Source organism: Setaria italica, chromosome III (assembly GCF_000263155.2).
Source record: "Setaria italica strain Yugu1 chromosome III, Setaria_italica_v2.0, whole genome shotgun sequence".
NCBI lineage: Eukaryota > Viridiplantae > Streptophyta > Magnoliopsida > Poales > Poaceae > Setaria > Setaria italica.
Window position 1 is genome coordinate 4,405,343 of NC_028452.1, and position 23,633 is coordinate 4,428,975.

Below are 23,633 nucleotides of genomic sequence, written 5' to 3' on the forward strand. Positions count from 1 at the left end.
CAGGCGTCTGGCTATAATATTCAGAGAAGAAACTTTCATGAGAGAACGCTTTACGACGTTGAGGGTTATGTCCTGGAGGAACCGGTTAAATCGGCCTCCAAAACCGGTCTAACCGGTCCAACCGATCTGACCGCCTAGACTGTAGGTCCGACTTGTTTGTCTGATGAGATTCCCGCTTCAGCCGAGGAGCGTTCTGAAATTGCTAAAGACGAAGTGGATGATTGAAGAAAATCTCTGATTGATTATTTACAGAATCCTAAGTGTTCAGTTGATAGGAAAGTCCGACAGAATCCTAAATGTTTAGTTGATAGGAAAGTCCGACGATGGGCACTCAAGTTCACTTTGGCTGATGGTGAATTATATCGTCGGACGATCGATGGGTTACTTTTAAAATGTTTGGATTCTGATTAGGCCAAAGTAGCCATGACAGAGGTGCACGAAGGAATTTGTGGTACACATTAATCGGTTTGTGTGATGAAATAGCTTCTTAGGTGGGCTTGCTTTTATTGGCCTAATATGATAGCCGATTGTTTTTGTTACTACAAAGGTTGCGAGGAGTGTCAGAAATTCGGAGATATTCAATTGATGCCTGCTTCATTAATGCACCCATTATCAAACAGTGGCCGTTTTAGGGTGGGGATTGGATTTTGTTGGGAAGATTCATCCTTCTTCATCAAAGGGATATTGTTTTGTCTACTGGTTATTTCACCAAGTGGACTGAAGCAATTCCCCTTAAGAATAGGACACATTGAGAGGTGATTGAGTTCATTAAGGAGCATATTATACATAAATTTGGCATCCCACAGACATTGATTACTGATCAAGGGACTTCATTCATATCTAAGGAAGTGCGTGAGTTTGTTGAGGCTTAATTCATCTCCTTATTATGCTCAAGCTAATGGTCAAGCCAAGTCTAGCAACAAGATTTTAATTAAGCTCATAAAAAAGAAGATAGAGGACAATCCTAAAAGATGGCATGAGGTATTATCTGAAGCTTTATGGGCTCATCGTATTTCTAGACATGACGCCGCTAAAGTTACTCCTTTGAGCTTGTCTATGGTCAAGAAGCTGTTTTACCCGTTGAGATAAATCTGGGTGCATATAGGTTGGCTAGACAAAATGATCTTGATTTTGACACCTATTATGTTTTAATGATGGATAATATTGATGAGGTGACCGACAAGCGAATGGAGGCATTAGTTGAGATTGAAACGGATAAAATTCAGGTAGCTAGAGCATATAATAAAAAAGTTAAGGTCAAGACATTTCAGGTAGGAGATCTGGTTTGGAAGACAATTCTACCTATAGGAATCAAGAGCAATAAATTTGGAAAGTGGTCTCCGAGTTGGGAAGGGCCATATAAAGTTACAAGTGTGCTTTGTGGGAATTTATATATGGTGGAGACATTGCATAGATTTCAGCTACCTAGAGCTCTGAATGGGAAGTACTTGAAAACGTATGATCCAAGTGTTTGGCAATATGCTTGAAGCAATATGGCCGATATTTTGAAGTATCACCCTTAGAACAAATGGCCGGTAAAATTCATCGCCCTTATACCTATTTTATTTCTTGACACGCAAGCTTTACTAAGAAACAGGAGGTATCTGTTGGAGCCCAAAAGTGGCAGCAATGCCGACCAGGCTGGACCAGCCGGTCAAGCCGGTCTCTATGGGCGGTCTGAGGAGTCGGGGCGGTTGCTGGCGCGGTCAGGCCGTCGTTGGCGGGGTCGCTGGCGCGGTCGACGCGGACGTCGACGCGCGGACACCGGCGCGGTCAGCTCGATTGGAGGAGTCTCAGGCGGGCCCGGTGCAATCTCTGGCGCAGGCACGTACGTCATCGAAGTCCCGAGCGGGAGTGTCGGGCATACATCCCAGGCCCACGAGTAGGCCCTGTACGGCCTACTCAGGGACGCACTCGGACGTGATCAAAGGCTCGGGGGCTACACGGCAGAGGAGCGTGGCCCACTCGGACTCCTGAAGACTAGTCGGTATACATAAGGAAACTACTATGTCTAGATCGAGTAGGACTCTGTATTACCCGACTATGTTTCTACCCTGTAACCCTACTCCCCCGATCATATAAGGGCGGGCAGGGATCCCCTTCAGACAACTCATCTAAGTTCAATATAATCAACACACAGGACGTAGAGTATTACGCGATCTAGCGGCCCAAACCTGTCTAAATCGTGTTCCTTACGTCACCATCGACTCCTTGATTCTCGACGACACCCACCGCACAAAAGACCACCTAGGGTACCCCTAGGCGAGTTGCCGGTCTAAAACACCGATAGGGAGCGCGTCCGCGCGCGCTACGCCCCCGATGCGTCAAGCTGGGAGTCCGAGATGAATTTTAGAATCCTGGCTAAATTGGAGTTGAAATAGGATTTTCTTATGGGAAGAGACCTCCCACCCTATAAATATAAAGAGTCCTGGCCGATTGAGGTGCATCACACAATCGACAAACATATCTTTTACACTTTTATCTCTAAACCCTAGTTTTTCCAACCCCCTTGCTTTTCTCCTCCGTCTCAACGGCGGTTAAGGACGTTCTGAGTGGTCTGCCGATCTCAGAGCAACCCTAAGTTCGCCATCTTCGATGGGGTCCCTCTCGAGGTGGTGGACGTAGGTTTTCGCGACGCTCCTGTGCTAGACCGGCAAGGAGCCCCGACGAGGAGACTTCTAATCTACACGCGAACTAGTGCACTCGTGTGTTGGGCGGAAAAAACACCAACTCTGACCAACAAGCCAGCGGACGCTCCTGCAACTCAACGCCCTCCCACCAAAACGAATCGCCCTAAGCGATTGAATCGAAAACCATCCGCACAAACAAAACGACTAGAGCGCGAATTGGAGGTGGTCGCGCTCGGCGCGCTCTAGGAGCATTGGAACGAAAGGATCAGAGGATTGGAATCATGACTCGAACTACCCCGCGCGAGCAATTGAGAGAGCGAGCCAGCGAGGTGACGGGGAGTGGGGGAGGCGGAGATGGGCGGCGTACCGGGAAACCTGCCGAGACGAAGAGCAGTGCGGGCACGGAAGGCCAGTCCCTCCCGCGTCCGGTGGGGCGGCGGCGCAATCTCCGTCGCCATCGCCGCTGCTTGATCGCCTCGCGCTCGCGCTCGCCTGCGCTGCCTTTGGTTTCGAATTTCGAATTTCGAACAAGCGTGTGGCTACGCTGGTGGACGGGAGGGGGGGTTTTGAGCGGGCTTAGGGACGGTTGCGCGGGGAACTCTGTCTGGGGCCACTTGAAAACACGTGAAATGCAACACAATTCAATCCCAATAATGGAAATGTGTAGGCGTGTAGCAGAAATCAAATTAGCACGCAGCGATTTTCAAGCAGAGTGGGCAACTGATCTCAATCCAGTGAATGGGACGAATCCATCAGCACAAAGTAAATGAAATCGAAGCATTACAGATCGCGCTGCGACGCTGGCTGGTCGGTGGTCGCTGGTAGTAGCATCCCTGACGAAATCTCAAATTTTCCTGCCACCAGAAGACAACACCACGACACTCAAAATCTCCTGAAAAAAAACACGGTAGCCTACTGTTTCTCACAAATGAGGGCACTGCCTGACATGTCATTGCAATCAACAATTAAGCACAATAAGTTATGGTTGCCTGGAAAATAACAATTATTTGCTATTATACTACACGATTACAATGCAAGCCATGATCTAATAACAGTGCTCCAGGAAAAAGCTAGAGCTGGAATTACAATTATCTGTTGGGATGATGGGAGACCCATGTCATCCGATGCTTATTTCAACAGAAGAAGAGGATAAGCCATCTACAAGCTGATGCCTCATTACTTCCTTCTCCTCTTCCTCAACCGGGAATCTCCATCTGTTCCGTGATGGAGACTGAGTATCGTCCATGGCATCACACCTAGCGCAGGGCTGTTGGTCAAGCAAGCAGATCCTCTTCAAGCCCGAGGCTAGCTCCATAACAAGCCTTATGTATTTCATCAGCTTCTCATCCACTGCAAAGCCTATGATATGTAGCAGGCTCAACCGGTGGTGCTTCGAGTCGGGTGACGCTTGATCCCACAGCACGTTGACCTTCTTAGCGCTGTCCTCCCTTCTGCCCCTTTCGACAGGTGGTATAGATAACCTAAGGGTAACTTAGTAATTATTACGCAGTTATTATTTTTTCCGCATCGGTCCTGTTTTCCGCGCATCTTCCCCGCGACCCCACCGGCCGCAGCCCGCATGGATCGTTCCTACTAGGCGCGGTTCACCGGCCGTCGTCCCAGGGCGCTTGGTTCCCGTGCAGCCCCTGCCCAGCCGCCGCCCCAGGGCCACTGCGGCGCTGCCCCAGAGTGCCTGGCCGCCTGCATCCCGCTCCGCCGCCGTCCTAGGGTGCCTCCTCCACGTGCCACCGTAGCCTCGCGGGGCGCTTGCATCCAGTTCCGTCGCCGCCCCCGGCACCGGCACGCCTGCTCCTCGTCGGCGCCGTGAGGCTGAGACCTTCCTGTGACAGGATTGGTGCAGAGACAGGATTGGTGTAGTTTAGAGCTGACTGTTCGTCTGTTCCCTTTCTGATCATAGCCTGAAGTTGAAAGATGCTTCTGTTCTCCGCCAAATGCCATTATGGCATCATATTTGTGATGAAATTCTGTCGAGAGAAATGTTTGAGAATTCTTTGATTTTTTTTAGTCTAACATGTATTGCTTGCATCAGAAGCCCGATGTCTGAAATACAAAAACCAATAAACAATGGGATTACAGTTACTGACAGCATATCTAGCATCTACAAGAAACCTACCTCTGTACGGCTTATCTAGCGTCCACAAGGAACCTACTTCTAGTGTTTACATGCATCCACATGATCAAAAGCCACTGAGCGAGGGATCTAAGGTAACATAGAACAAGCAAATCTCTAGAAATTGCATCCAACTTTGTTTGAGAAGGACCAAGTGCCTATGGAGCTAGTCTTTAATAATAGCTATGAGCAGGTAAAGCCTCATCAGAGTCTGGCGCCAGATCATCTTCAAAAACGGTGAAACACAAGAAGGGAGATATTGTGTCAGTTCAACCCACCATGAAATTCATGCACCAAATTTCACAGAATATACTAACTGACTAAGTGACGCCGTGACGATGAGAACCTTCGCCAACCAGTTGCCGGTGCAGTTCTGAGAGTGTAGGCACTTCAAAAGAATCAGCAAGTTCTTTGCACCATTCAATGGAATCAGACATTTCAGTTAAGTCATGACACTGAGCAATCTGGCTTGTCAAGGTGCATCTTGAACCCAAACAAGATACAACTAACTACCTCAGGCAACCGAGCTCAAACAAGCATACATTTAGATTGAACTTGGGGCAGAACCTAACAACTATGCAGCTACAAATGAACAATTCCGAAACCCCTTCCACAACGGCACAACCTATACATGAATGTGCAACACAAACCCCAGCGCCTTAATCTTCGGCTCTCTATTACTTCTTCATTTATAGCTTGAGTTCAGTGAGTAATTGGAAGTACATCATCATTTATATTTGCGTTCTTTAGATCTATGAGACTGAAAAAATGGGATATTATGACCTCAGCAAAGAAACAAACTAGTATTGATACATGCCTGCTCTATCACATTGATCACCACATCTATGAATTCCGTTCGAACAGTTTCATGAGGCAGACAAATTTACCAGAGCACATGCGAAGATGGGGTGGGTACCTGAGGCCTTCGCGATTAGAGGGGGCAGAGTGTGGCAGTAAGAGGCGGAGGAGGTGGAGATCTCGGCGGGTGTTGGCGCGAAGCACCTCCTCCACTGCCGTCACCTTCGCTTCCACATCGCGGAGAAGGGGCCCTAGCACGGCGGCAAGCGGTGTGGGGAGATGGGGGTGTGCGCGTGCCCTGCTCGGATCCGACCGCGGCGGCGACCGGCGCACCTGTCGCTCACCGCCCTCCCCTCATTGCTGCTCGCGCGGACCCGCCCTCCCCACCGGTGGCCGCTACTCGCGAGGGGCCGCGCGCCGCATCCCCGCCGTTGGCCCGCCCTCCCTGCTGCTCCTGTTGGCCCGCACGGCGCCACTCGCCGTCTTCCCCGCCGGCGCCGCAAATCACCGAGAGGAGTGGTGAACGAGAGATATGTCACGTTCCAAATCGAATGGAAATGGAGATGTCAAACTGATTTTTCAATTTAAAAAACATATTCATTTTATTTTCCCATAATATCCTAATACCACCTATACTACTCACATGTACCACTCGTACCACAGGGGAAGTCCGTCTTTTCGAACACCAGCATAGCCGTAAAAGAATTCCGCATGAATGGCGAGATAGCTTCATGAAACATAATCGACCCATTCATCAAGCTTCTTATGCTATCCTAAGTATGGTGATGATAAGTGGCAGAACCTTTTTGGGTAAAGTAGGAGGCTTTTGAAGCAATGATGATTCTAGGTAGTCATCATCTAAATCACAGGCTCTTTTAAAGGAGCTATCCTAGGATTCATACGTACTTCATGAAAACTAACTTGATTCTATGACACGCTATAGCACAACAAAACTTTTAAAGGAAGTTGATCAAAATAATAGAAGATTAATGTACCATAAGGCATAAGTTATTCAAGGATGGTGCTGCTTCAAGGACAAAAATAGTCCGTTCAGGTCACAATCATAGAAAATATTGTAGAGATAAACAGCTCTTAGGTTACTGAATATAGGTGAGAGATGTTTCGGGCCTTCTGGTTCAATCCAAATCTGCGGCAAATCGAAAAAACAAAATTAACAAGAATGCATAAAGCAATGGGTATGTGTTAAAAGATAAAGGAATCAAGCATAGAAAGACATTATTATGGAAAGCTTTGCAGGAAAGGCAACCTACCATTTGATCGTAGAAATTCAGGTATAAGGTTGATAAGCTTGGGGTGTTGGCTAAGCAGTGGCTCAATGTGAATGGAGTTGATCTGCCAACGCATTGCAGTGTGATGGAGGGCTACTGCCAAATCCCGGGGGGGCTAAACTTTAGCCCCTGTCACATCGGATGTTTGACACTAATTAGGAGTATTAAATGTAGTCTAATTACAAAACTAATTGCACAAATCCTAGGGCTAAATCGTGAGATGAATCTACTAAGCCTAATTAGTTCATGATTTGACAATGGTGCTACAGTAACCATTCGCTAATAATGGATTAATTAGGCTTAATAGATTCGTCTCGCGATTTAACCTAGGGGTTCTGCTATTAGTTTTGTAATTAGCTCATATTTAATCCTCTAATTAGCATCCGAACATTTGATGTGACAGAGCTAAAATTTAGCCCTTGGTACCCAAACATCCCCTGGGGCACCTGGGTCAGGTCAATCCTTGCATACCGACAGATATTGACCTCAAGGGCGAGGAGCTCCGAGTGTGGCGCATCTATTGTGAGGATGGCATCCTCGCCGGTGACGGGATTGATGACAGCATCGCAGCAGGTCAAGGAGAGGAGCTCCAGCTTGTTGCAGATGCTGAGGAGATTGTGGATGTCAGAGTCTCCAAATGTGATGTTCTGCAGGGTGAGCCTGGTAAGCCATTTGAATGCAGCAGGATAAGATTGGGAGAAGGACATGAGACGCTCTCCAAACAACAAACACTGCTCGTATTCTGGATGAGCAACATCTGTCCAGATTGTGAAGTCAAGGCGGTTGGTCTTGCCACTCTCCATGACATTGCCAACAGCATGGCCGATGGACTGCAGGTAAGGTTCCGTCAGGTAGAAGCTGAGCTGCAGGTGCTTGATGGTTCGGTCATTGGTGGGAGACGACCGCAGCAAACTCCTCACAGCCACTGTGTAGGCAGTCATGACTTGATCCATTGTCCAGTGCTCCCCCTTTTTTCTGTCACGAGGCAAGAAGTGTGATACGTGTTTGAGCACTAAATCCACTAGAGTGGCTTGAGAGAGGTGGAGTAAGTGCTAGAGAAGGCTTTGTCCATAAGTTAGTCGGGATGGCTAAGAGAGTTACGAGGAGGGATGTGAAAGGGTATTTATATCTGAGTCTCCCAAAACTAGCCGTTGGTATACAAACCCCGTTGACCCGACTAAGTCGGTTGATTTGATCTGCACAAGTTAACTAAAGTCAAAGTCAACTTCAAAAATATCTTCTGAGACGAACCAGTCAATAGTCAGTTCAAAACCGGCTCACCGGACAAAGTTGGCTGACCCAGATTTGAATGGACGCCAGCGCAACCAGGGCAGCGTACAACCCAGCTCACCCAAGCCCAACCCGGCTAACCTGTTAAAGTTGGCTGACCCGACTTTCAACGTAAAAACCGGTTATGTTAGAGAGGTTGTGCAAGAGTTGTGCAAGTGCGTTTGTAGGTGGTTAGTCGTCTTTTTGAGCTTTTGATCACCTGCAAAGCACACGCATTGGATCCCCCTTAATAGTGCGGCATCCTATACTCAAGATTTAAAATCAAAATGAATTTAAGTCTTCATGTTTGAACCATATGCCGTCACTCTTTATCTTTGAATTTGGGAGGGTCGCCAATCATTCATATTCACATGCAACTTATGTAAACCTGCTCATATACTTTGTAAATTTGTTAGATTGTCATTAATCCACCAAAACCCACTAGAGGGATGAATGCACTTTCAAAAAGTAAATGTTATGGCTAGCAAGCGTATGAAACTATGTATCATGGGGTTTATTTCATTCATCAATCTAAACATCTAAAGATGTAGTGCTGTTACTGACTATATAGTTTAAATTTACAAGTAATTATTTTTGTTTGACGTTTGTGATGACTCCATCACTATCAAAATATGCTAGCATTTATAACTACTCCATTAACCCCTATGCCCCTAGCGGACCTACCTTAGTCCAAAGTCGGCACCCCTCCCCCCCAAAAAAAACTTTTGAAGGTCTTAGGGTAATGTTGGTCTTTACGTCAGTGCACCGTAGCATTATTTAGAAGATCAGCAACAAATCTTTTGTTCAGCCGCAGCAGTTGTAGTCCTATTAGAGAATTTACGAAACAAACATATTTTACTAATCCAAGCATCTATCTTCATCCTCATTCTTTGTCTAGTTGTGTTCACTACAGTGATCCATGTTCGTCCCATCCTCCACGGAATCATTGCATTAGAAGTATGTGTTTTGGATCCCTCTCTCCTCCTCGTAACTAAGGGTCATGCTCCGCCATTGCACTCCACCATCATACGAGTTACTGTCGCCATACAACTCATAATATTTTATTTCGTATATATATATTAAAAAAAGTGTAGAGTTACTACTGCAGTTATTCTTGGAGACTCGTATATATATATATTAAAAAAGTGTAGAGTTACTACTGCAGTTATTTTTGGAGGATTAAACTGGATTTGGAGGATTAAACTGGATCAACAGGTCTTGGTGACAGTTTGCGGTAAATAATTGTTAGCACTTATAGCACCATGGTCGACGGTCGCGTGCTATGGCAGGGCCATGCAAGCGCGGAAATGTTGCCTCGTTTCGTGCCGTCTATCTTGGCATCGAACGATGGTGTCTTGCACATCACGAGGCAGGCACCACGAACACTGCGCCAAGAGGAAAAACAAATGGAAGATCGACAAAACAACATGCTACGTCTTGGTGTCTCTTGCACCCTTGGCAAAGGAGAAAGAAGAAAGAGGCCACCAGGGGCACGTATAGCTATAGGTGTTACACGTACGTAACGTGAGATACATGTGCGTGCCTTGAGGCGGTTGATCGCGGTGAGTGCGGAGAAGTAGCGCGCGCGTCGAGCCGGGCGGCTGGCTGGCTGTGATCGCGACGCGTCGTCCGTGCCGGATCGAACGGCTACAAGTTGCTGATTGGTGGAGCGTGGGTCATGCACATGCATGGCGTACGTCGCAATTGGCGTGCGTTGACCTGCTACCTGTGCTTCAAGGGGAAGTGACGCGTCCGTCCTTCAGGTTCATCTCAGGTAGATCATATCGATCGATCAGGTAGCTTAGTACTGGGAAGTTGGAAATGCGTACGAATCATGGCACGCACATCCAGCTACGTGGATCCATAATCTTTCTTTCACCTCTCCAAGCTATGCATACACATTCACATGACCATTAACTTAATTATGTTAGGTGTGTGTAGTCGACACTCAACCCCAGTCCACTAACTCATATGTTTTTTGTTTTGTTTTCACATGAAAAAACAAAATTGCATGCGTTCAGCATAAAGAATAATGGATCGAAGCTAAGCTAGGCTTGGGCTTCGTTCAACGTATACTAGCTCCCATGGAAAAGAAAAGCATTGCATTGCTGATCCGGCACGTACTCTCCCTCCCCCAGCTATTACTACAGCCCCCCTGCCTTCTGCCCCTGGTCAACGCCAGCCGGCCATGCATGCATGCTTAATTACTTGGCAATCGCTATACTGCTTTAATATAAGACAGCCTCATTTCCCTTTTACCCCCCTTCAATCCATCAGCCACAAACAAACACAGCCAGCAGCAGCAGCCGCAGCAGCAGCAATCAAGAGAGCCATCCATCGATCAATAATGGCGCGGTGGTCGGCGCCGACCGCCGCCGCGGTGGCCACCGTGCTGGGCGCGAGCCTTCTGTACATGGCGCTTGTGGCGTCGGCTCAGCCGCCGCTGCCGGGCAACGTGCAGGTCATCAGCATGAACGGCAAGCGCAACAGCAAGTTCACCTGCACCGACACCAGGAAGAACTCAAAACGCCCCGGGTGCACGGCCACCTGCCCCAACCGCTGCCCCAAGAAGTGCCTCGTCCTCTGCCCCACCTGCAAGACCTTCTGCCGTGAGTAGTGTATATATACATATGTATATCTTCTTTCATCTATATATGCACGCGCCTCATACAAATGGAATATGCTCCTCCCATACATCATACATGTACAGTGTGCGACTTCTACCCCGGCGTGTCGTGCGGCGACCCGCGCTTCACCGGCGCCGACGGCAACAACTTCTACTTCCACGGCAAGAAGGACCAGGACTTCTGCATCCTCTCCGACGCCGGCCTCCACATCAACGCGCACTTCATCGGCAAGCGCAACCCCGCCATGAGCCGCGACTTCACCTGGATCCAGGCGCTGGGCATCCGCTTCGCGCACCACCACCTCTACGTCGGCGCCGCCCGCACCGTCCGCTGGGACGCCGCCGCCGACCACCTCTCCCTGTCCTTGGACGACGAGGCCGTCCCCCTGCCGGCGTTCACCGGCGCCCGGTGGTCCCCGCCCACCGCCCCCGCGCTCTCCGTCACCAGGACCGCGCAGGCCAACACCGTCGTCGTCGAGCTCAGGGGCGTCTTCCGCATAATGGCCAACGTCGTGCCCATCACCGCCGAGGACTCGCGCGTCCACGGCTACGGCGTCACCGACGACGACAGCCTCGCGCACCTCGACCTCGGCTTCAAGTTCTACGACCTCACCGACGACGTCCACGGCGTGCTCGGACAGACCTACCGCACCGACTACGTCAACAGGCTCAACGTCACCGCCAAGATGCCCGTCATGGGAGGCGCCGACAACTTCGTCTCCTCGGGCCTCTTCGAAACCGACTGCGCGGTCGCAAGGTTCGGACGCGGCAGCACCGCCACCGCTTCCGCGGCCGCCGGCGCCGGCAACGGCATCGCCATGGTCACGGACGCCAAGTACCTGTAGATCGATCTCTATCGATCGAGCTACGAATGATGAGACGAACGTTTGTTAATTGTTTAATCGCCGTAAGGATATGGGGTATGTATGTGTGTCCCGATCTAATTAATTAATTGTTGGTGTTGTATTGGTTAGTATTCAAATATCAACGTATATCTATATAAAAGATAAATAATTCAGGAGCATGCATGCATCTAAGTGAAGAATATGTATACCCTGAATCCCTGATGAAGTGATGATGTCTGATGAGAGCTAGTAAAAGCCGTTGCACCCTACCCGTGTGATTGTTTTGCTGAGCATATGGTAAATTGTTTACCTGCATATGGATGTATTAGCAAGAATTTGTCCTTTTGCGTGCTTAAGCATAAGTGCATGTTTTGAACTAGTAATAACAAATGAAACTATAGAATTGGGAAAATTAACTGGCATTTTTAGAAGATATATAATAGTATAATCTGATAGTCAGGAGAACATCAATTTGCACTCCTGTCAATATCAAAATAAGAAAACATCTAGATTTGTGTGGTTAAATTATCTCGAATTTGTCTATTAATTTTGATTTTTAAACTAGACGTGTGCATATATATATATATATATATATATATATATATATATAACTCGATTCAGATTTGTTTCATGATAATTAAATATGTTTTTAGAGGTCATATAGATATTGAAAAAAAATACTGAGTTTATCACTTTATCTCAAGATGGAGATAGAGAGGTCCAGTGGCTCGAGCCATGATATCCACCATCGACGTATCCGTAGCTCGAGATCCACCGTTCTCCAAGGGAAGAAAGAGGGGAGGGAGAGGAAATGAAGAGTAGGAAGATAACATGTGGGCTCGGATCGAATGCAACAAGGGCAGAAGTGTCCATTCACTGCCTATTTTCTCTCTCTCTCTAGGTGAAAATGATTATTTTAATGTGTGGAGTATTGTGGACAACCGAGCCATGTTTCGCGGTATGCTAGAGATAAAAAAAAAATGAGTGTAGTCTTGACCAATTTATACTTTATTATCGTCTCTAAGATAAAAAAGAACTAATATAATGCGATCTTAGAGGGGTATCCACACCCACAAGCTTTCTATGCATGAATGAACTAAAGCCGCCTTTGAAAAATGAGTGCCATCTAGGAGGAGTTGGGCGGTTTTTTATTTTTAAAAAGGAAATAGACAGAAAAAATCCCACCTGCAACATCCTATACTTTATTAATCTGTACCTCCCCTTAATTTACCCGCACAAAGTTAGTATGGCGGGAACCTTTCATTTAGCATCGATCAAAAAAACACCAGCTTCATACCTTTCTTATCAACAAATTAATAAGGCTTCTGGCAAGACTTGCGAACAATAGGTTGCTATTGTCAATCAAATTATATGGAATGTGCGGAAATGAAGGGTGGCAGAGAAGCCCAAAGAGGATATCTAGCAACATAGGCGTGCTTGCCTAGGCGAGGTGCAGTGTGATTCTCGGTAGCTGGTTGGTGTACATCCACTTTGCACAAATAGTCTTGATTTGATGGTGTTTAGTTCCACGGACTAAAGTTTAGTCCTGTCACATCAAATATTTAGATACTAATTAGGAGAATTAAATATGAGCTAATTATAAAACCAATTGCATAGATGGAGGTTAATTCGCGAGACGAATCTATTAAGCCCAATTAGTTCATGATTTGACAATGTGATGCTACAGTAAATATATGCTAATCATGAATTAATTAGGCTTAATAGATTCGTCTCGCGAATTAGCCTCCATCTGTTCAATTGGTTTTGTAATTAATCTATGCTTAATACTCCTAATTGATATCTAAATATTTAATGTGACAGGAGCTAAACTTTAGTCCGTGAAACCAAACACCCTCTTATTTTCACAATTTGTAACTCTCTCTGCCCGTCATACAATTTCTCTAAGGCCCCGTTTGGGTCAAGGGAATTGGAATCTATTTAATGGAGTAGGCTAATTTATGTTGGAATGTGGCATTCCACAACTTTCCAAAGTTTAGATATAAGCCTATCTTAAATTCATGGGGTGGGAGATGGAAATTGATTCTATAGATTATGGTTATTAGATGGAATTCAATTCTTATAGCACGCTCTTAGACTCGCTTCTCTATAGTAGAAGTGCAGCATACAAGTATCTCTCCCATATCACCAACTATAATATACAACTATATTCCACATACAATTATATTAGCTTAATTAATCTGTGTCTAAATTATGATTATTAGGATGGAATTCAATTCCATCGAAACAAACGGGCCCTAAAAAAAAATAGCTTTTGCCTTATTCACGTATCCATCACTTTCACCACTTGGGCCCCCAGAGCATGAGATCGAGCAGTATCTCAATTATCCCACATCTTAGGAAAGTTAATTGGCCTCTTAAGAGAACATGTTTTGAGAGTATATATAACTTAATATATAAATCGGCATGGACTCGGCCTAATCCCTGTGGATCATGTTATCTGGTAAACTAGTTAAATTTTCCTCACAACACTAGCAGCAGTTCACTAGTATGGCCACTGGAGGAGGAGACATTAACATTACCGGATTGGGCCAATCAGAGGCTCCGTTGACCAGTGTGCGGCAAAAAGTTGACTCCAAATTCCCCTCCTGCTCTCCTCTCTCTCTTGTGAGCCTGCCCGTCCCCGCATCCCCTCCCGTCTCCCCCTTCCTCCTCTCCACCCCTCTTCGATCGGACCAAGCCTGCGACGACGTCAGCAACCCCGCCGACTACCTCGGCCTCCTCCCCCTCCCCTTCCCCCTCCTCCCGCCGCCGCCCCCTCTCGCCGCCGAGCAATTCCGCCCCCCAATCGCCCGCGCCGCAGCATTCGATGCGCCGCGCCGCGCGCAATTAGCCTACGAGGAGGAGCCCAGCTAGCCCTAATCCTCCTCCCCCTCCCCATGGCGGGGAGCTTCCGCGAGGGCGCGGGGCCGGGGGACGCGCACGCCCCCCCGCCCACGCCCACCCCGCCGCTCTCTCAGTACATCTCCCTCGACTCGCCCGCCTGGGGGCCCGACCCCAAGCAGCAGCAGCAGCAGCACTGGCGCCACCCCGAGCTCAGGCGGGCGCTCGCCGCCGACGACCAGGCAGACGAGCTCAGGCGGATCCGCGCCAGCGTCCAGGACTCCACGGGCAAGGCCAAGTACGCACCCTTCCCAGCTCTCCCCCCTCCTGTCTGTTATCCCCTCCCCTCCCCGCCGCCGCCGCATTGCTAACTCTGCAGCACCTCCCCCCCTCGCCCTAGGGAGAAGGTCAGGTCGCTGCACGATGCCATCCAGAAGCTCGACAAGTACAAGAACATTGTCACCCGCAAGCGCCAGAGGACCGCCGACGCGGGCCCCGACAAGCTCGGCTCCTCATCCGGTGCGCTCAGGATGGGGGCGCAGAACAGCTCTGCCGTCATGAGCAAGCGCGTGCGCTCCTCCCTCGCCGATGGCCGGGTTCGTCATTCATCCCTTGCTGGCTCACTCTTAGTTTCAGAACAATCCTATGCTGTACAGCGGTTGCTTAAGTTTACACTGCCCGTACACAATCCTGACCCTGCCATGATTTTGGTGACCAGCTACCAAATCTACGAAAGTTCCAAGCTTTGCAATCTCAGGACTCTTCTTTATTGTTAGTTGTAGCTATTGAGCTGATCCGGTTATTTCATCATAGTTAAATGTAACAGTGTAGCATTTGCATTTCTAATTTTTCTTAGTTTGTTATGGTTAGGTTTCTAATTTCTTAATGGTTACTGAGATTCTGGGACAGCAACAGTTCAGAAAAGCTGTGGCTTTTCAATCCTTACAACTAATTATAACTCAAGCAAGTGTCCTTACCTCCTCATATTGTCGGTTACTTGTGGATGGAAACCAGTATTGTTCCAGAAAACTCGTTATTCTTTTGTAAGTTGAATCGTCTCGGTTAAATTGCCCAATGCTATAAAAATTTCTTTTCGACCACTCATACTCCGTATTGTACCCAGTCTTATCATTTCGTAACTCAACTTCCTAGTTCCACCTGGTAACTGGCTAGCAACCTGTTTTCTTGGATTTGGAAACTATTACTCTTGTTGACCTTGTTTCAATTCTAGACCATGAAAATTTGTCATTTTAAGGTGTGTGGTGTATGACGTGTTCTTCTAAACTTCTATCACTAATTTTACAATGATAACGTTTTCATATTCCTTGTAATTTTCCTGTGTTACCACTTTTCACTTAAAAAAACTTTTCCACTGTTTGTACATATTTCAGGTGGAAGGACGTACTAGTGTTCCTACAAGGCAAGGCCCTTTGGTTAGTAATGAGAAAAATTCACCTGTGGAGAAGGAAAAGAGCTGTACAAGAATGTCTGCTACAGTCTCAGTGCTTTCTGAAGACAAATTGCGAGGTTTATCTACTGGTGGTGAAGGATGGGAAAAAAAGATGAAGCGCAAGCGCTCTGTTGGAACGATGCTCGGCAGAGGCAGTGATGCTGATCGAGATGTCAAATCTGTTGGTCAACATAGACCAGCCAACGAAGTACGTCCACGATCCAGTGATGGCCTTGCATACAGGTAAACCATGGGCTTACAATTATTTTGTTTTTAAAGTTAGAATTTTGCTTGTTTGTGATTGGTCGCTTCCTGAAATGATTGTCTGATTGAGCATCATGCTGAACTGAAGCCCATAACTTGGGACAACTCAAACATCGAAAACATATACATGATATGTTGACAAATTGACATCATGTGCTAACATGAAATAGAGATGTAAGGGTTGACATAAACTGTCTTTGTTTAAGTCCAACATCACGAGAGAGTTGAACGATTTTACTGTATATGCGCATTATTAGAAGGTTGGTGTTTGACGGTTTGTGTTTCTAGCAGAATCTAGCTATTGTTGCTTGGGCTAAGCTGCATTTTATTTCTTTGATCAATACAGTTTTTCACCTTCTGCAAATCTGCAATCAATCTTGCTATCTATGGTTCCACTGGATCCTCTCCATATCCTTGTTAGAGCTCACCCTTCTTAATTCTTGCATCTACAGACATGGAGCTTCCGCTGGAGCATTAGCAGGTAACAAGTTGGATGGCACTTCTCAGCAGAACAATATTGTATCCCGTATTCAATCCAAGACAGATGTGGATTATGCCACTCAGCCAAATGAAAGAAGAGAACGTCATACTGGAGTCGATAAAGAAAGGACTACGGTAAAAGGAAACAAGTAAGCTAAGATAATTCTGTGCTCCTGATAATTCACATTTTGTCTTTGCTACATATATGTGAATGATCAGTGCAACATTGCCATCCCTTTGATGATATGTTAATTGTTATCTAGGTCAAATACTTCTGAGGATATGCAGAATGGAAGCTTAAGCCCCTTGCCCAAGGCTAAAGCATGCAGGGCACCAAGAACCAGTTCGCTTGTTATGAATTCGTCTTCTAATTTCCAACGTTCAACTGGAGGAAATGATGAATGGGAAGAAGCAGCCCCTTACACAAATAAAGCCTCACCTTTGGGAGGCATGACAAATCGCAAACGTTCCACACATTCGAATGCTTCTTCACCTCCTATTGCTTGGGTTGGGCAACGTCCACAGAAAATGTCACGGACAAGAAGAGCAAATGTTGTTTCTCCAGTATCAAATTTTGATGAAGTGTTATCTGAAGGATCACCACTTGATACTGCTGCTAGATCAACACCTATAGAGTCTGGCAGTGTACTGACAAAGAACACACCAACAACCAAAATGGATAGCATCTCATCTCCTGCTGGGTTGTCAGAAAGTGAGGGATCGGTTGCAACCGAAAGCAAGTCCAAGGAGAAAGCTATGCATAGTGGTGAAGTGGGGAATGAGGGTGCAAATGCAGCCCATAACGCAATGGGACTGATATTTTCATCAAATAAAAATAGGATTCCTTTGAAAGAAGAGCTTGAGGATGGTGGTGTTCGCCGTCAAGGGAGGAGTGGAAGAGGTACTATGCATGTTAAGGGGTGCTCTTCCATACCAAAAGAAAAACTGGACACTGCAGAAACAAGAAAACCAATAAAAGGTGGAAGGCCTGGATCTGAAAAGAACGAGAGGTACTAGATGGTTATTTCTTTTTTTTTGGTGGCATTGTGGATCTTAGTTTGTTATATGAATCTTGATTTGATCTTTCAATCATCTGTGCAGTAAGTTGGGGCGGCCCCCAATGAAGAAAGGCTCTGACCGCAAAGCTTCATCTTGGCATTCACAGGCTCTAAATTGTGAACCTACAGATATAACAGGTTTTCTGAAAGATACTTCATGTTTCACCTTTATACTTATCAACTCTAGTCATTATTCTTTCTCTTATTAACTAATTATGCATTGTAGGTGAACCAGAAGATGACCAAGAGGAACTTTTAGCTGCTGTTAATGCTGCTCGCAGCGCTATTGGTGTGTATACTGTCTTATTATTTTTGCCTGGTGATTTCTGTTAGACGCCCATTTGGGTTGATGTTTATAACTTCCTTTTCTTTTTTCTGCAGTTGGTGCATATTCTGGCCCTTTTTGGAAGAAAATGGAACCCATGCTAACTTTCATAAGCTCTGAAAATTTATCTTTCTTGAAAAACCAGGTTGGTGTCATGGTTTCTTTAGTTGTCATGATTGAATGTGCTTTCATTGTTGGGTTGGGATGGATTCTAATTTGTTGGAGTTTGTGGTCAGATCAACCTTGTTGAAGAGCTTGAGATGAGCATGTCATGCATGTCTGATGGTGAACATGATATAATAGCATTAAGTGATTACAGAAGAATGCAAAAGATGGTATGTGACTTCATGCTGTAAATAATTCCAACAAAAGAGTTCCCATTTCATGAGAACTTGTTGTCTCTATGTATCCTTGCTTCATCTGTCTGAAAAATCTGCAGGAGGAGCATTCATCTCAGGTGCTGGCTCCATCCAATTTTTCTCCCCCATCCCAGCAAAGCAAAACCAATGGAGTTGGAGCGAAAGGATCTATCGGCTGTTTTTCTCCTGGTGATGAAAACCACACTGTACCACAAAAGCTGGAGGCTGACAAATGGTTTAATGAAATGGCTCCAATGGCACACAGACTCCTTTCAGCTTTAATTATAGAAGATGACTTACCTGATTCCAATGGTGTGCAAAGAGATATACTTGTTGAGTTTCCAAATAGCCACAATCCTTACACTATTAACAGATACTTAGAAAATGAACTTCAAGCTAGTGCCATAACATCTAATTTCGGGTTGAGTGTGGATTTCACGCACTCAAACAGTACTTCCATGGTACACCAGAGCATGTGCAATGGTTTTACAGCTTCAAGCAACTTCATCAATTCAAATAGTGAAAGTTCAGTTCATAGTGAGCATTTATCAGATGGAGTCAATTTTACTGTATACCCAGAAAGTGGCTCTTTGCATGACTTGATGCCACAGATTTCAAGGCAATGTCAAAATCCAGTGAAAGATTTCCCTTGTTCTCCATATGAGTATCAATATGGGCAGATGTCAGTGGAAGATAAGATTTTGATTGAGCTGCAAAGTATTGGCATTTGTCCAGAGACAGTGGTATGATCCCTTAAACTCTGCATTTTTCTAACTTCAGTGTTGCTTTATGCAGTTCTTTTTTACAAGATGTTATTATGCCCACCAGAAAACATGTCAAATAATAGTAACACTTCTTGATATAATGACATGCAGCTCACCTGCATTCAAGAAAAGCTTTATGCAATTCTTTTTCACAAGTTGTATGCCTTGAACATACCAAAAAGTAGGAACACTTCTTAATGTAATGACATGCAGCTCGTCTGCATGTTCAAGGAAAAAAATATGAGCAGTATAGTTGGCAAATTTTGGGCAACCTGATCCGTTTGTTAAGATGATAGCTGTTAAGGGCTTGTCTTTCTTGAACTGTTTTGTGGCATACAGTAAAATGGATGAGTCAAGTGCTGAAGTTGGCCAGTTGGGGATTTTGTCATATGGTTTGATGTTTTTCATAGTTTGAGGTGTTTCCAAAGTTTTTTTTCCTCGAATACGTAGGAGAGCTCCGCATTGTTGCATTAATGAGAAGAAAGTATTTAGGATACAACCCACACAAACATTCACACTCTTCCTATCCTCCCCTCCCCTCTTCAGTCTTCACATCTCGTCCCCATCCTGATAAGAAGAGGGGAGCTTCTACTTCCCCAGTTCCCCTCCTATCCTCCTGCTCCTCTACTTCAGTTCCTCACCTTGGCAAAAATCTGTGAGCTCTGATCAAAGATGTTTTCAAAGTGCCCTATGTTCTCTTTTGTTTGGTGTTTTGACCCAACACTTACTAAAGAAATGCACAAGATGATCACTTGCCCTTTGTGTCTCTTGCCACCTCATTGTTTTCTTATTAGCACACCTCTATCTTAGTGATCAAGTAGCATCTAGCATGGATTGAATGAGATAGATGCAATATACACAGATGTAGCTGTCTATGTTCTTGACAGCTTAAAGAGTTCTCTTCACTCCTGAAACATCACACTCACGAAAGGAAGGAGCGAGTGAGAAAGTATTTGATGTGCCCGAAAATTAGTAGTCATCCAATGGCATATACATTTATATGTTATCATTTCTGAATTCTGATATTTATGATATTTTCTGTCTGTTGCAATAACCAGAAAGTCAAAGATTATGTAGTAACCTGAAATTATGTATTCCCCCTCTGACATTCTAGTTGTGATTCTTGCCTCATCTTTGCAACACTACCCTTTTCAGCCAAAGCTGGAAGATGGAGAAGACGAGGACATTAATAAAATGATTTCAGAGTTGAGGAAAAGGCTGCATGATCAGGTTACATGACCCCCCCCTACCCCCCCCCCCCCCCCCTATAACATGTCTTCAGTTTTGATTAAATTTGGATGGGTACACCATTACTCAATATACTATTTTCAATGTATTGATATGACTTCACCAGATTCATGTAAATTGTTATTACGTTTATCTAGTTTTGGAACTTGGGTTGTTTAAGGATTCCTTGTTCTAAATATTTTGTTTTTAAAATGTTATAATGTAAGCATACACAAAGTTGGGCTTGCCTATCTGGCATCAGTATGTGCTTAAACTGCAGGGTTCGTGGGAGCTACATAAGTGGTATCCTGGCAAATAAGGACTCAAGAGAGGACCAATATAGTTTCTTCGGGGAAAACACTGCCATTTTGCACCCCTCTTTATGATGATTTGTATACAAGTCTGAAATCATCAAAATTAGATATTTATCCTAGTTTTATGCTAGGATCTGTATCTAGTAAAAGTCTGTAGATGAAATTTGAATGTTATGGATTAGGATGGGTTGCTGCCTGTATCACTAGGTGGAACAACCAAATGCGAGGTGGCCCAGTTATGTGTCCTTTGAAAAGTTTCTGTGGTTCTTAGTGGTTTATTTGAGCCATCTACATTCAACCTAATGGCCAAGACAAGTACTTCTTGTTGTGCTATTTTAAGACTATTTATCGTTGATACTTTCATCGGATGCTTGCTATAACTTTACATACATATGCTGAAAGATAGAATTGGTTTCCTTCTCACTGGGCTTGCAACAATACATATTAAAATGGTACCATTCTTGTTTTGCAGGTGAATCAAAAGAAATGCAGATTACATAAGCTAGATAAATCAATTCAAGATACAAAGGATCTTGAGGAGAGGTACCGGTGAATTATATTTCTGGATTATATCTTAAAGATTAGTATGTGAGGTTACTTTAATGGCTAACTTTAAGATTACCTGACAGGAGCTTGGAGCGACATGCCATGAACAAACTAGTTGAAAGAGCATACAGAAAACTCAAGGTAGTTGAGATTCCTATTTACATGATTGCTTTTTCTTATATCGCTGTTGGTGCTTCATGAGATTATGGGTGCGTTTGGCAGAGCTCCCAGAGCTGATTCTCAGCTGAATCCAGCAGGAGCTCTGCCAAACAATTTTCCAGAGAGAAGTGATTCTCTGCTGATTCTGTGAAGTGATTCTTTGAAATGAACTAAGAGGTTGGGAGCGGAAAAAAGTAGCTTCTCCTGATCCTGTGAAGTGATTCCCCATCCTGATTTTAAGAGTTTATGCTAAAGAATTGAAGAGAATCACTTTCAGCCACAGAATCACTTCTCTCAGAGAATCAGCTCCCATAGAGAATCAGAATCAGATGGAGCTCTACCAAACAGACCCTATAAGTGCCATGGCTCTGCTATGGTAGTTGTGCTCTGTAGAGATATTCACCCTTCATTGCTTCAACAAGACATTGTTTATTTCTTTTAAAAATTACTGTGGGGGCAGTAGGTCTCTGCATGTTGGATGGTGCTTGCCCCTTTAAGCTTAATGTTTTGTTGTCCGTCAAAAACGGGGTAATGTGGGTCAGCTGTGATTAACCTTGATCCTCAATATTGATTGTATATCTTTATGATATGTAGGGTGGGCGAGTTGGCTCTAGCCACAAGGCTGGTGTCAGTAAGTCTGCCAATAAGGCTGCAAAACAGCTTGCATTGGCTTTTGCCAAGCGTACACTTGCTCGGTGCCAGAAATTTGATGAAACAGGAAAGAGCTGCTTCAGTGAGCCATCTCTTTGGAGTGTGCTATCTGCGCCCTTGCCTAGCAGTGATGCAAAATCCACAGAAGGTAATTTATGTGCAACTGTTTCTGCTAAGAGAGAAATTTCTGTTTTTGTTTGTGTACTTAAGAGAGGACTGTACACTGCAGCATGCCCATTTTCCTTGTCATATCAAATCATTTTGCCAAATAATAACTTCCTGCCTACTTTTCTTTTGGCTTCAGGTGTAGAGAGACTGAAGCATCAAAAGCTTGACAGAACTCCATTTGATCAAGGTAACTTAGCTATCCCGGTGATGATTGTACTGGGTGATGTTAGAAGACCATTCGTGTTTGACTAAGTATATCGATTTGTTGCTGATACATTAGCAGGTGGCACAAAATGGAAAAAGGGCGAGAGGGAAAGGGATCACAACAGGGATGCATCTGCAAAGGGCTCTGGTTTGAAGTCAGGGCGCCACTCATCAGGCGGCAGCGGGAGGAGCGGCGAGCGCAAAAATAAGACAAAGCCAAAGCAAAAGCTGGCGCAGCTATCAACTTCTGGAAACGTGCTGGGTAGAGTGGTGGAGCCATTGTCATCGCCGGCAGTGCAAGAGCCCCCACCCGAGCCACCAAGTGAGAGAAAGACTCAGCATCCAACAAGGAATACTTCCAGCAACGCTGCCCAGCGCGGTACCACGGATGCTGCCCTGCCAGTCTTGCCTGGACTAGACGACATATTGGATGTTCCAGGAGGGCTTGATGGGCAGGGCAACGATATTAGCTCATGGTTTACGGATGGGCTTGATGACTCGTTGCAAGATATTGATCTTTCAGGCGCCCTGGAAATCCCAGATGATGACCTCACCCAGCTGGGATTTATATAAATGAGACGAGACGAAACGAAGCGATTGTTGTTTATCCTGTGCATATGTTTGGGAGTAGTGTGGATGTCATGTTTTCCCCCTTCCTTACCTGATGATGTATGTTAGAGCTAATCCATTAATCTCCCTGCCACAACCTGGTGGGGCAGAGGTTGTAATTTGTAATTAGGCCGGTGGATTCGTGTCCATGTCCTGAATCTGCTGGCATGGAGTTGAACTATTGCAGATGAGATACTCGATTCTTGTAGCAGCAAAGAACATGGTGAAAGTGCTAATGGTATTATGTTGGTAGCTTGTCCTTGCGTCTCCTCTTGATGCTGTCACAATCACAATCCAACGCGGCCGTTTCTCGTGCCACAGTATGTTTCCATGGAGAACGATAGCCTGTGGCTCAATTCGAAGTGCTTGCGAAAAAGTTGATGCCAGCTAAAAAGTGCCTTTTCATGTCAGCTCTATGTTTCTGTCAGCAATTCTGCCAAGTTGAAGCTTGAAACGTAGGCTCTAGTTTGATGTATTACAAAATACTTATATTTAAAAAAGAACAAACACGGGTCCATAGCTCAGTGGTAGAGCAATTGACTGCAGATCAATAGGTCTCCGGTTCGAACCCGGATGGGCCCTTCTCTGTTTTCTATTTTTCCCCATTTTTATGCAAGGTTTCTTGT

At 45.4% G+C, this 23,633-nt stretch overlaps 2 protein-coding genes, 1 long non-coding RNA gene and 1 other non-coding gene across 5 annotated transcripts; 3 read left to right on the forward strand and 1 right to left on the reverse strand.

The window, feature by feature from the left end:
* Positions 1 to 3,577: 3,577 nt before the first annotated feature.
* LOC111256653 lies at positions 3,578 to 6,100 on the reverse strand. The gene is made up of 2 exons (XR_002676810.1): positions 5,079 to 6,100; positions 3,578 to 4,987 (listed from the first exon to the last, which is right to left on the reverse strand). It is a non-coding gene; the product is annotated as an uncharacterized LOC111256653 (long non-coding RNA).
* Positions 6,101 to 10,393: 4,293 nt separating this feature from the next.
* Positions 10,394 to 11,843, forward strand: LOC101786940. Its single transcript, XM_004960499.2, has 2 exons — positions 10,394 to 10,726; positions 10,828 to 11,843. Exons 1-2 carry the CDS (start codon positions 10,465 to 10,467, stop codon positions 11,586 to 11,588), a joined length of 1,023 nt encoding a protein of 340 aa, XP_004960556.1. The 5' UTR covers positions 10,394 to 10,464; the 3' UTR covers positions 11,589 to 11,843.
* A 2,394-nt stretch (positions 11,844 to 14,237) lies between these two features.
* LOC101752798 lies at positions 14,238 to 23,264 on the forward strand. Of its 2 annotated transcripts, none has more exons than XM_004960502.4 (16): positions 14,238 to 14,727; positions 14,830 to 15,025; positions 15,821 to 16,122; positions 16,596 to 16,772; positions 16,887 to 17,633; positions 17,725 to 17,819; positions 17,908 to 17,970; positions 18,063 to 18,151; positions 18,243 to 18,341; positions 18,446 to 19,108; positions 20,285 to 20,359; positions 21,143 to 21,213; positions 21,300 to 21,357; positions 21,970 to 22,174; positions 22,331 to 22,381; positions 22,475 to 23,264. In XM_004960502.4, exons 1-16 carry the CDS (start codon positions 14,486 to 14,488, stop codon positions 22,969 to 22,971), a joined length of 3,630 nt encoding a protein of 1,209 aa, XP_004960559.1. In that variant the 5' UTR covers positions 14,238 to 14,485; the 3' UTR covers positions 22,972 to 23,264. The 2 variants fall into 2 exon arrangements, with proteins under 2 accessions (XP_004960559.1, XP_004960557.1); XM_004960500.4 differs by having other exon boundaries at positions 14,239 to 14,727; positions 22,478 to 23,264.
* Positions 23,265 to 23,517: 253 nt separating this feature from the next.
* TRNAC-GCA lies at positions 23,518 to 23,589 on the forward strand. Its single transcript has one exon. It is a non-coding gene; the product is annotated as a tRNA-Cys (tRNA).
* Positions 23,590 to 23,633: the final 44 nt, after the last annotated feature.

Excerpts from the sequence above, each read along its gene's own strand:
- LOC101786940 (XM_004960499.2), top strand. The coding sequence starts at position 10,465 with ATGGCGCGGTGGTCGGCGCCGACCGCCGCCGCGGTGGCCACCGTGCTG. Across the intron at positions 10,727-10,827 it reads CACCTGCAAGACCTTCTGCC|TGTGCGACTTCTACCCCGGC; the intron begins GTGAGTAGTGTA and ends ATACATGTACAG.
- LOC101752798 (XM_004960502.4), top strand. The coding sequence starts at position 14,486 with ATGGCGGGGAGCTTCCGCGAGGGCGCGGGGCCGGGGGACGCGCACGCC. Across the intron at positions 17,820-17,907 it reads TGAACCTACAGATATAACAG|GTGAACCAGAAGATGACCAA; the intron begins GTTTTCTGAAAG and ends TATGCATTGTAG. Across the intron at positions 22,175-22,330 it reads TGATGCAAAATCCACAGAAG|GTGTAGAGAGACTGAAGCAT; the intron begins GTAATTTATGTG and ends TTTTGGCTTCAG.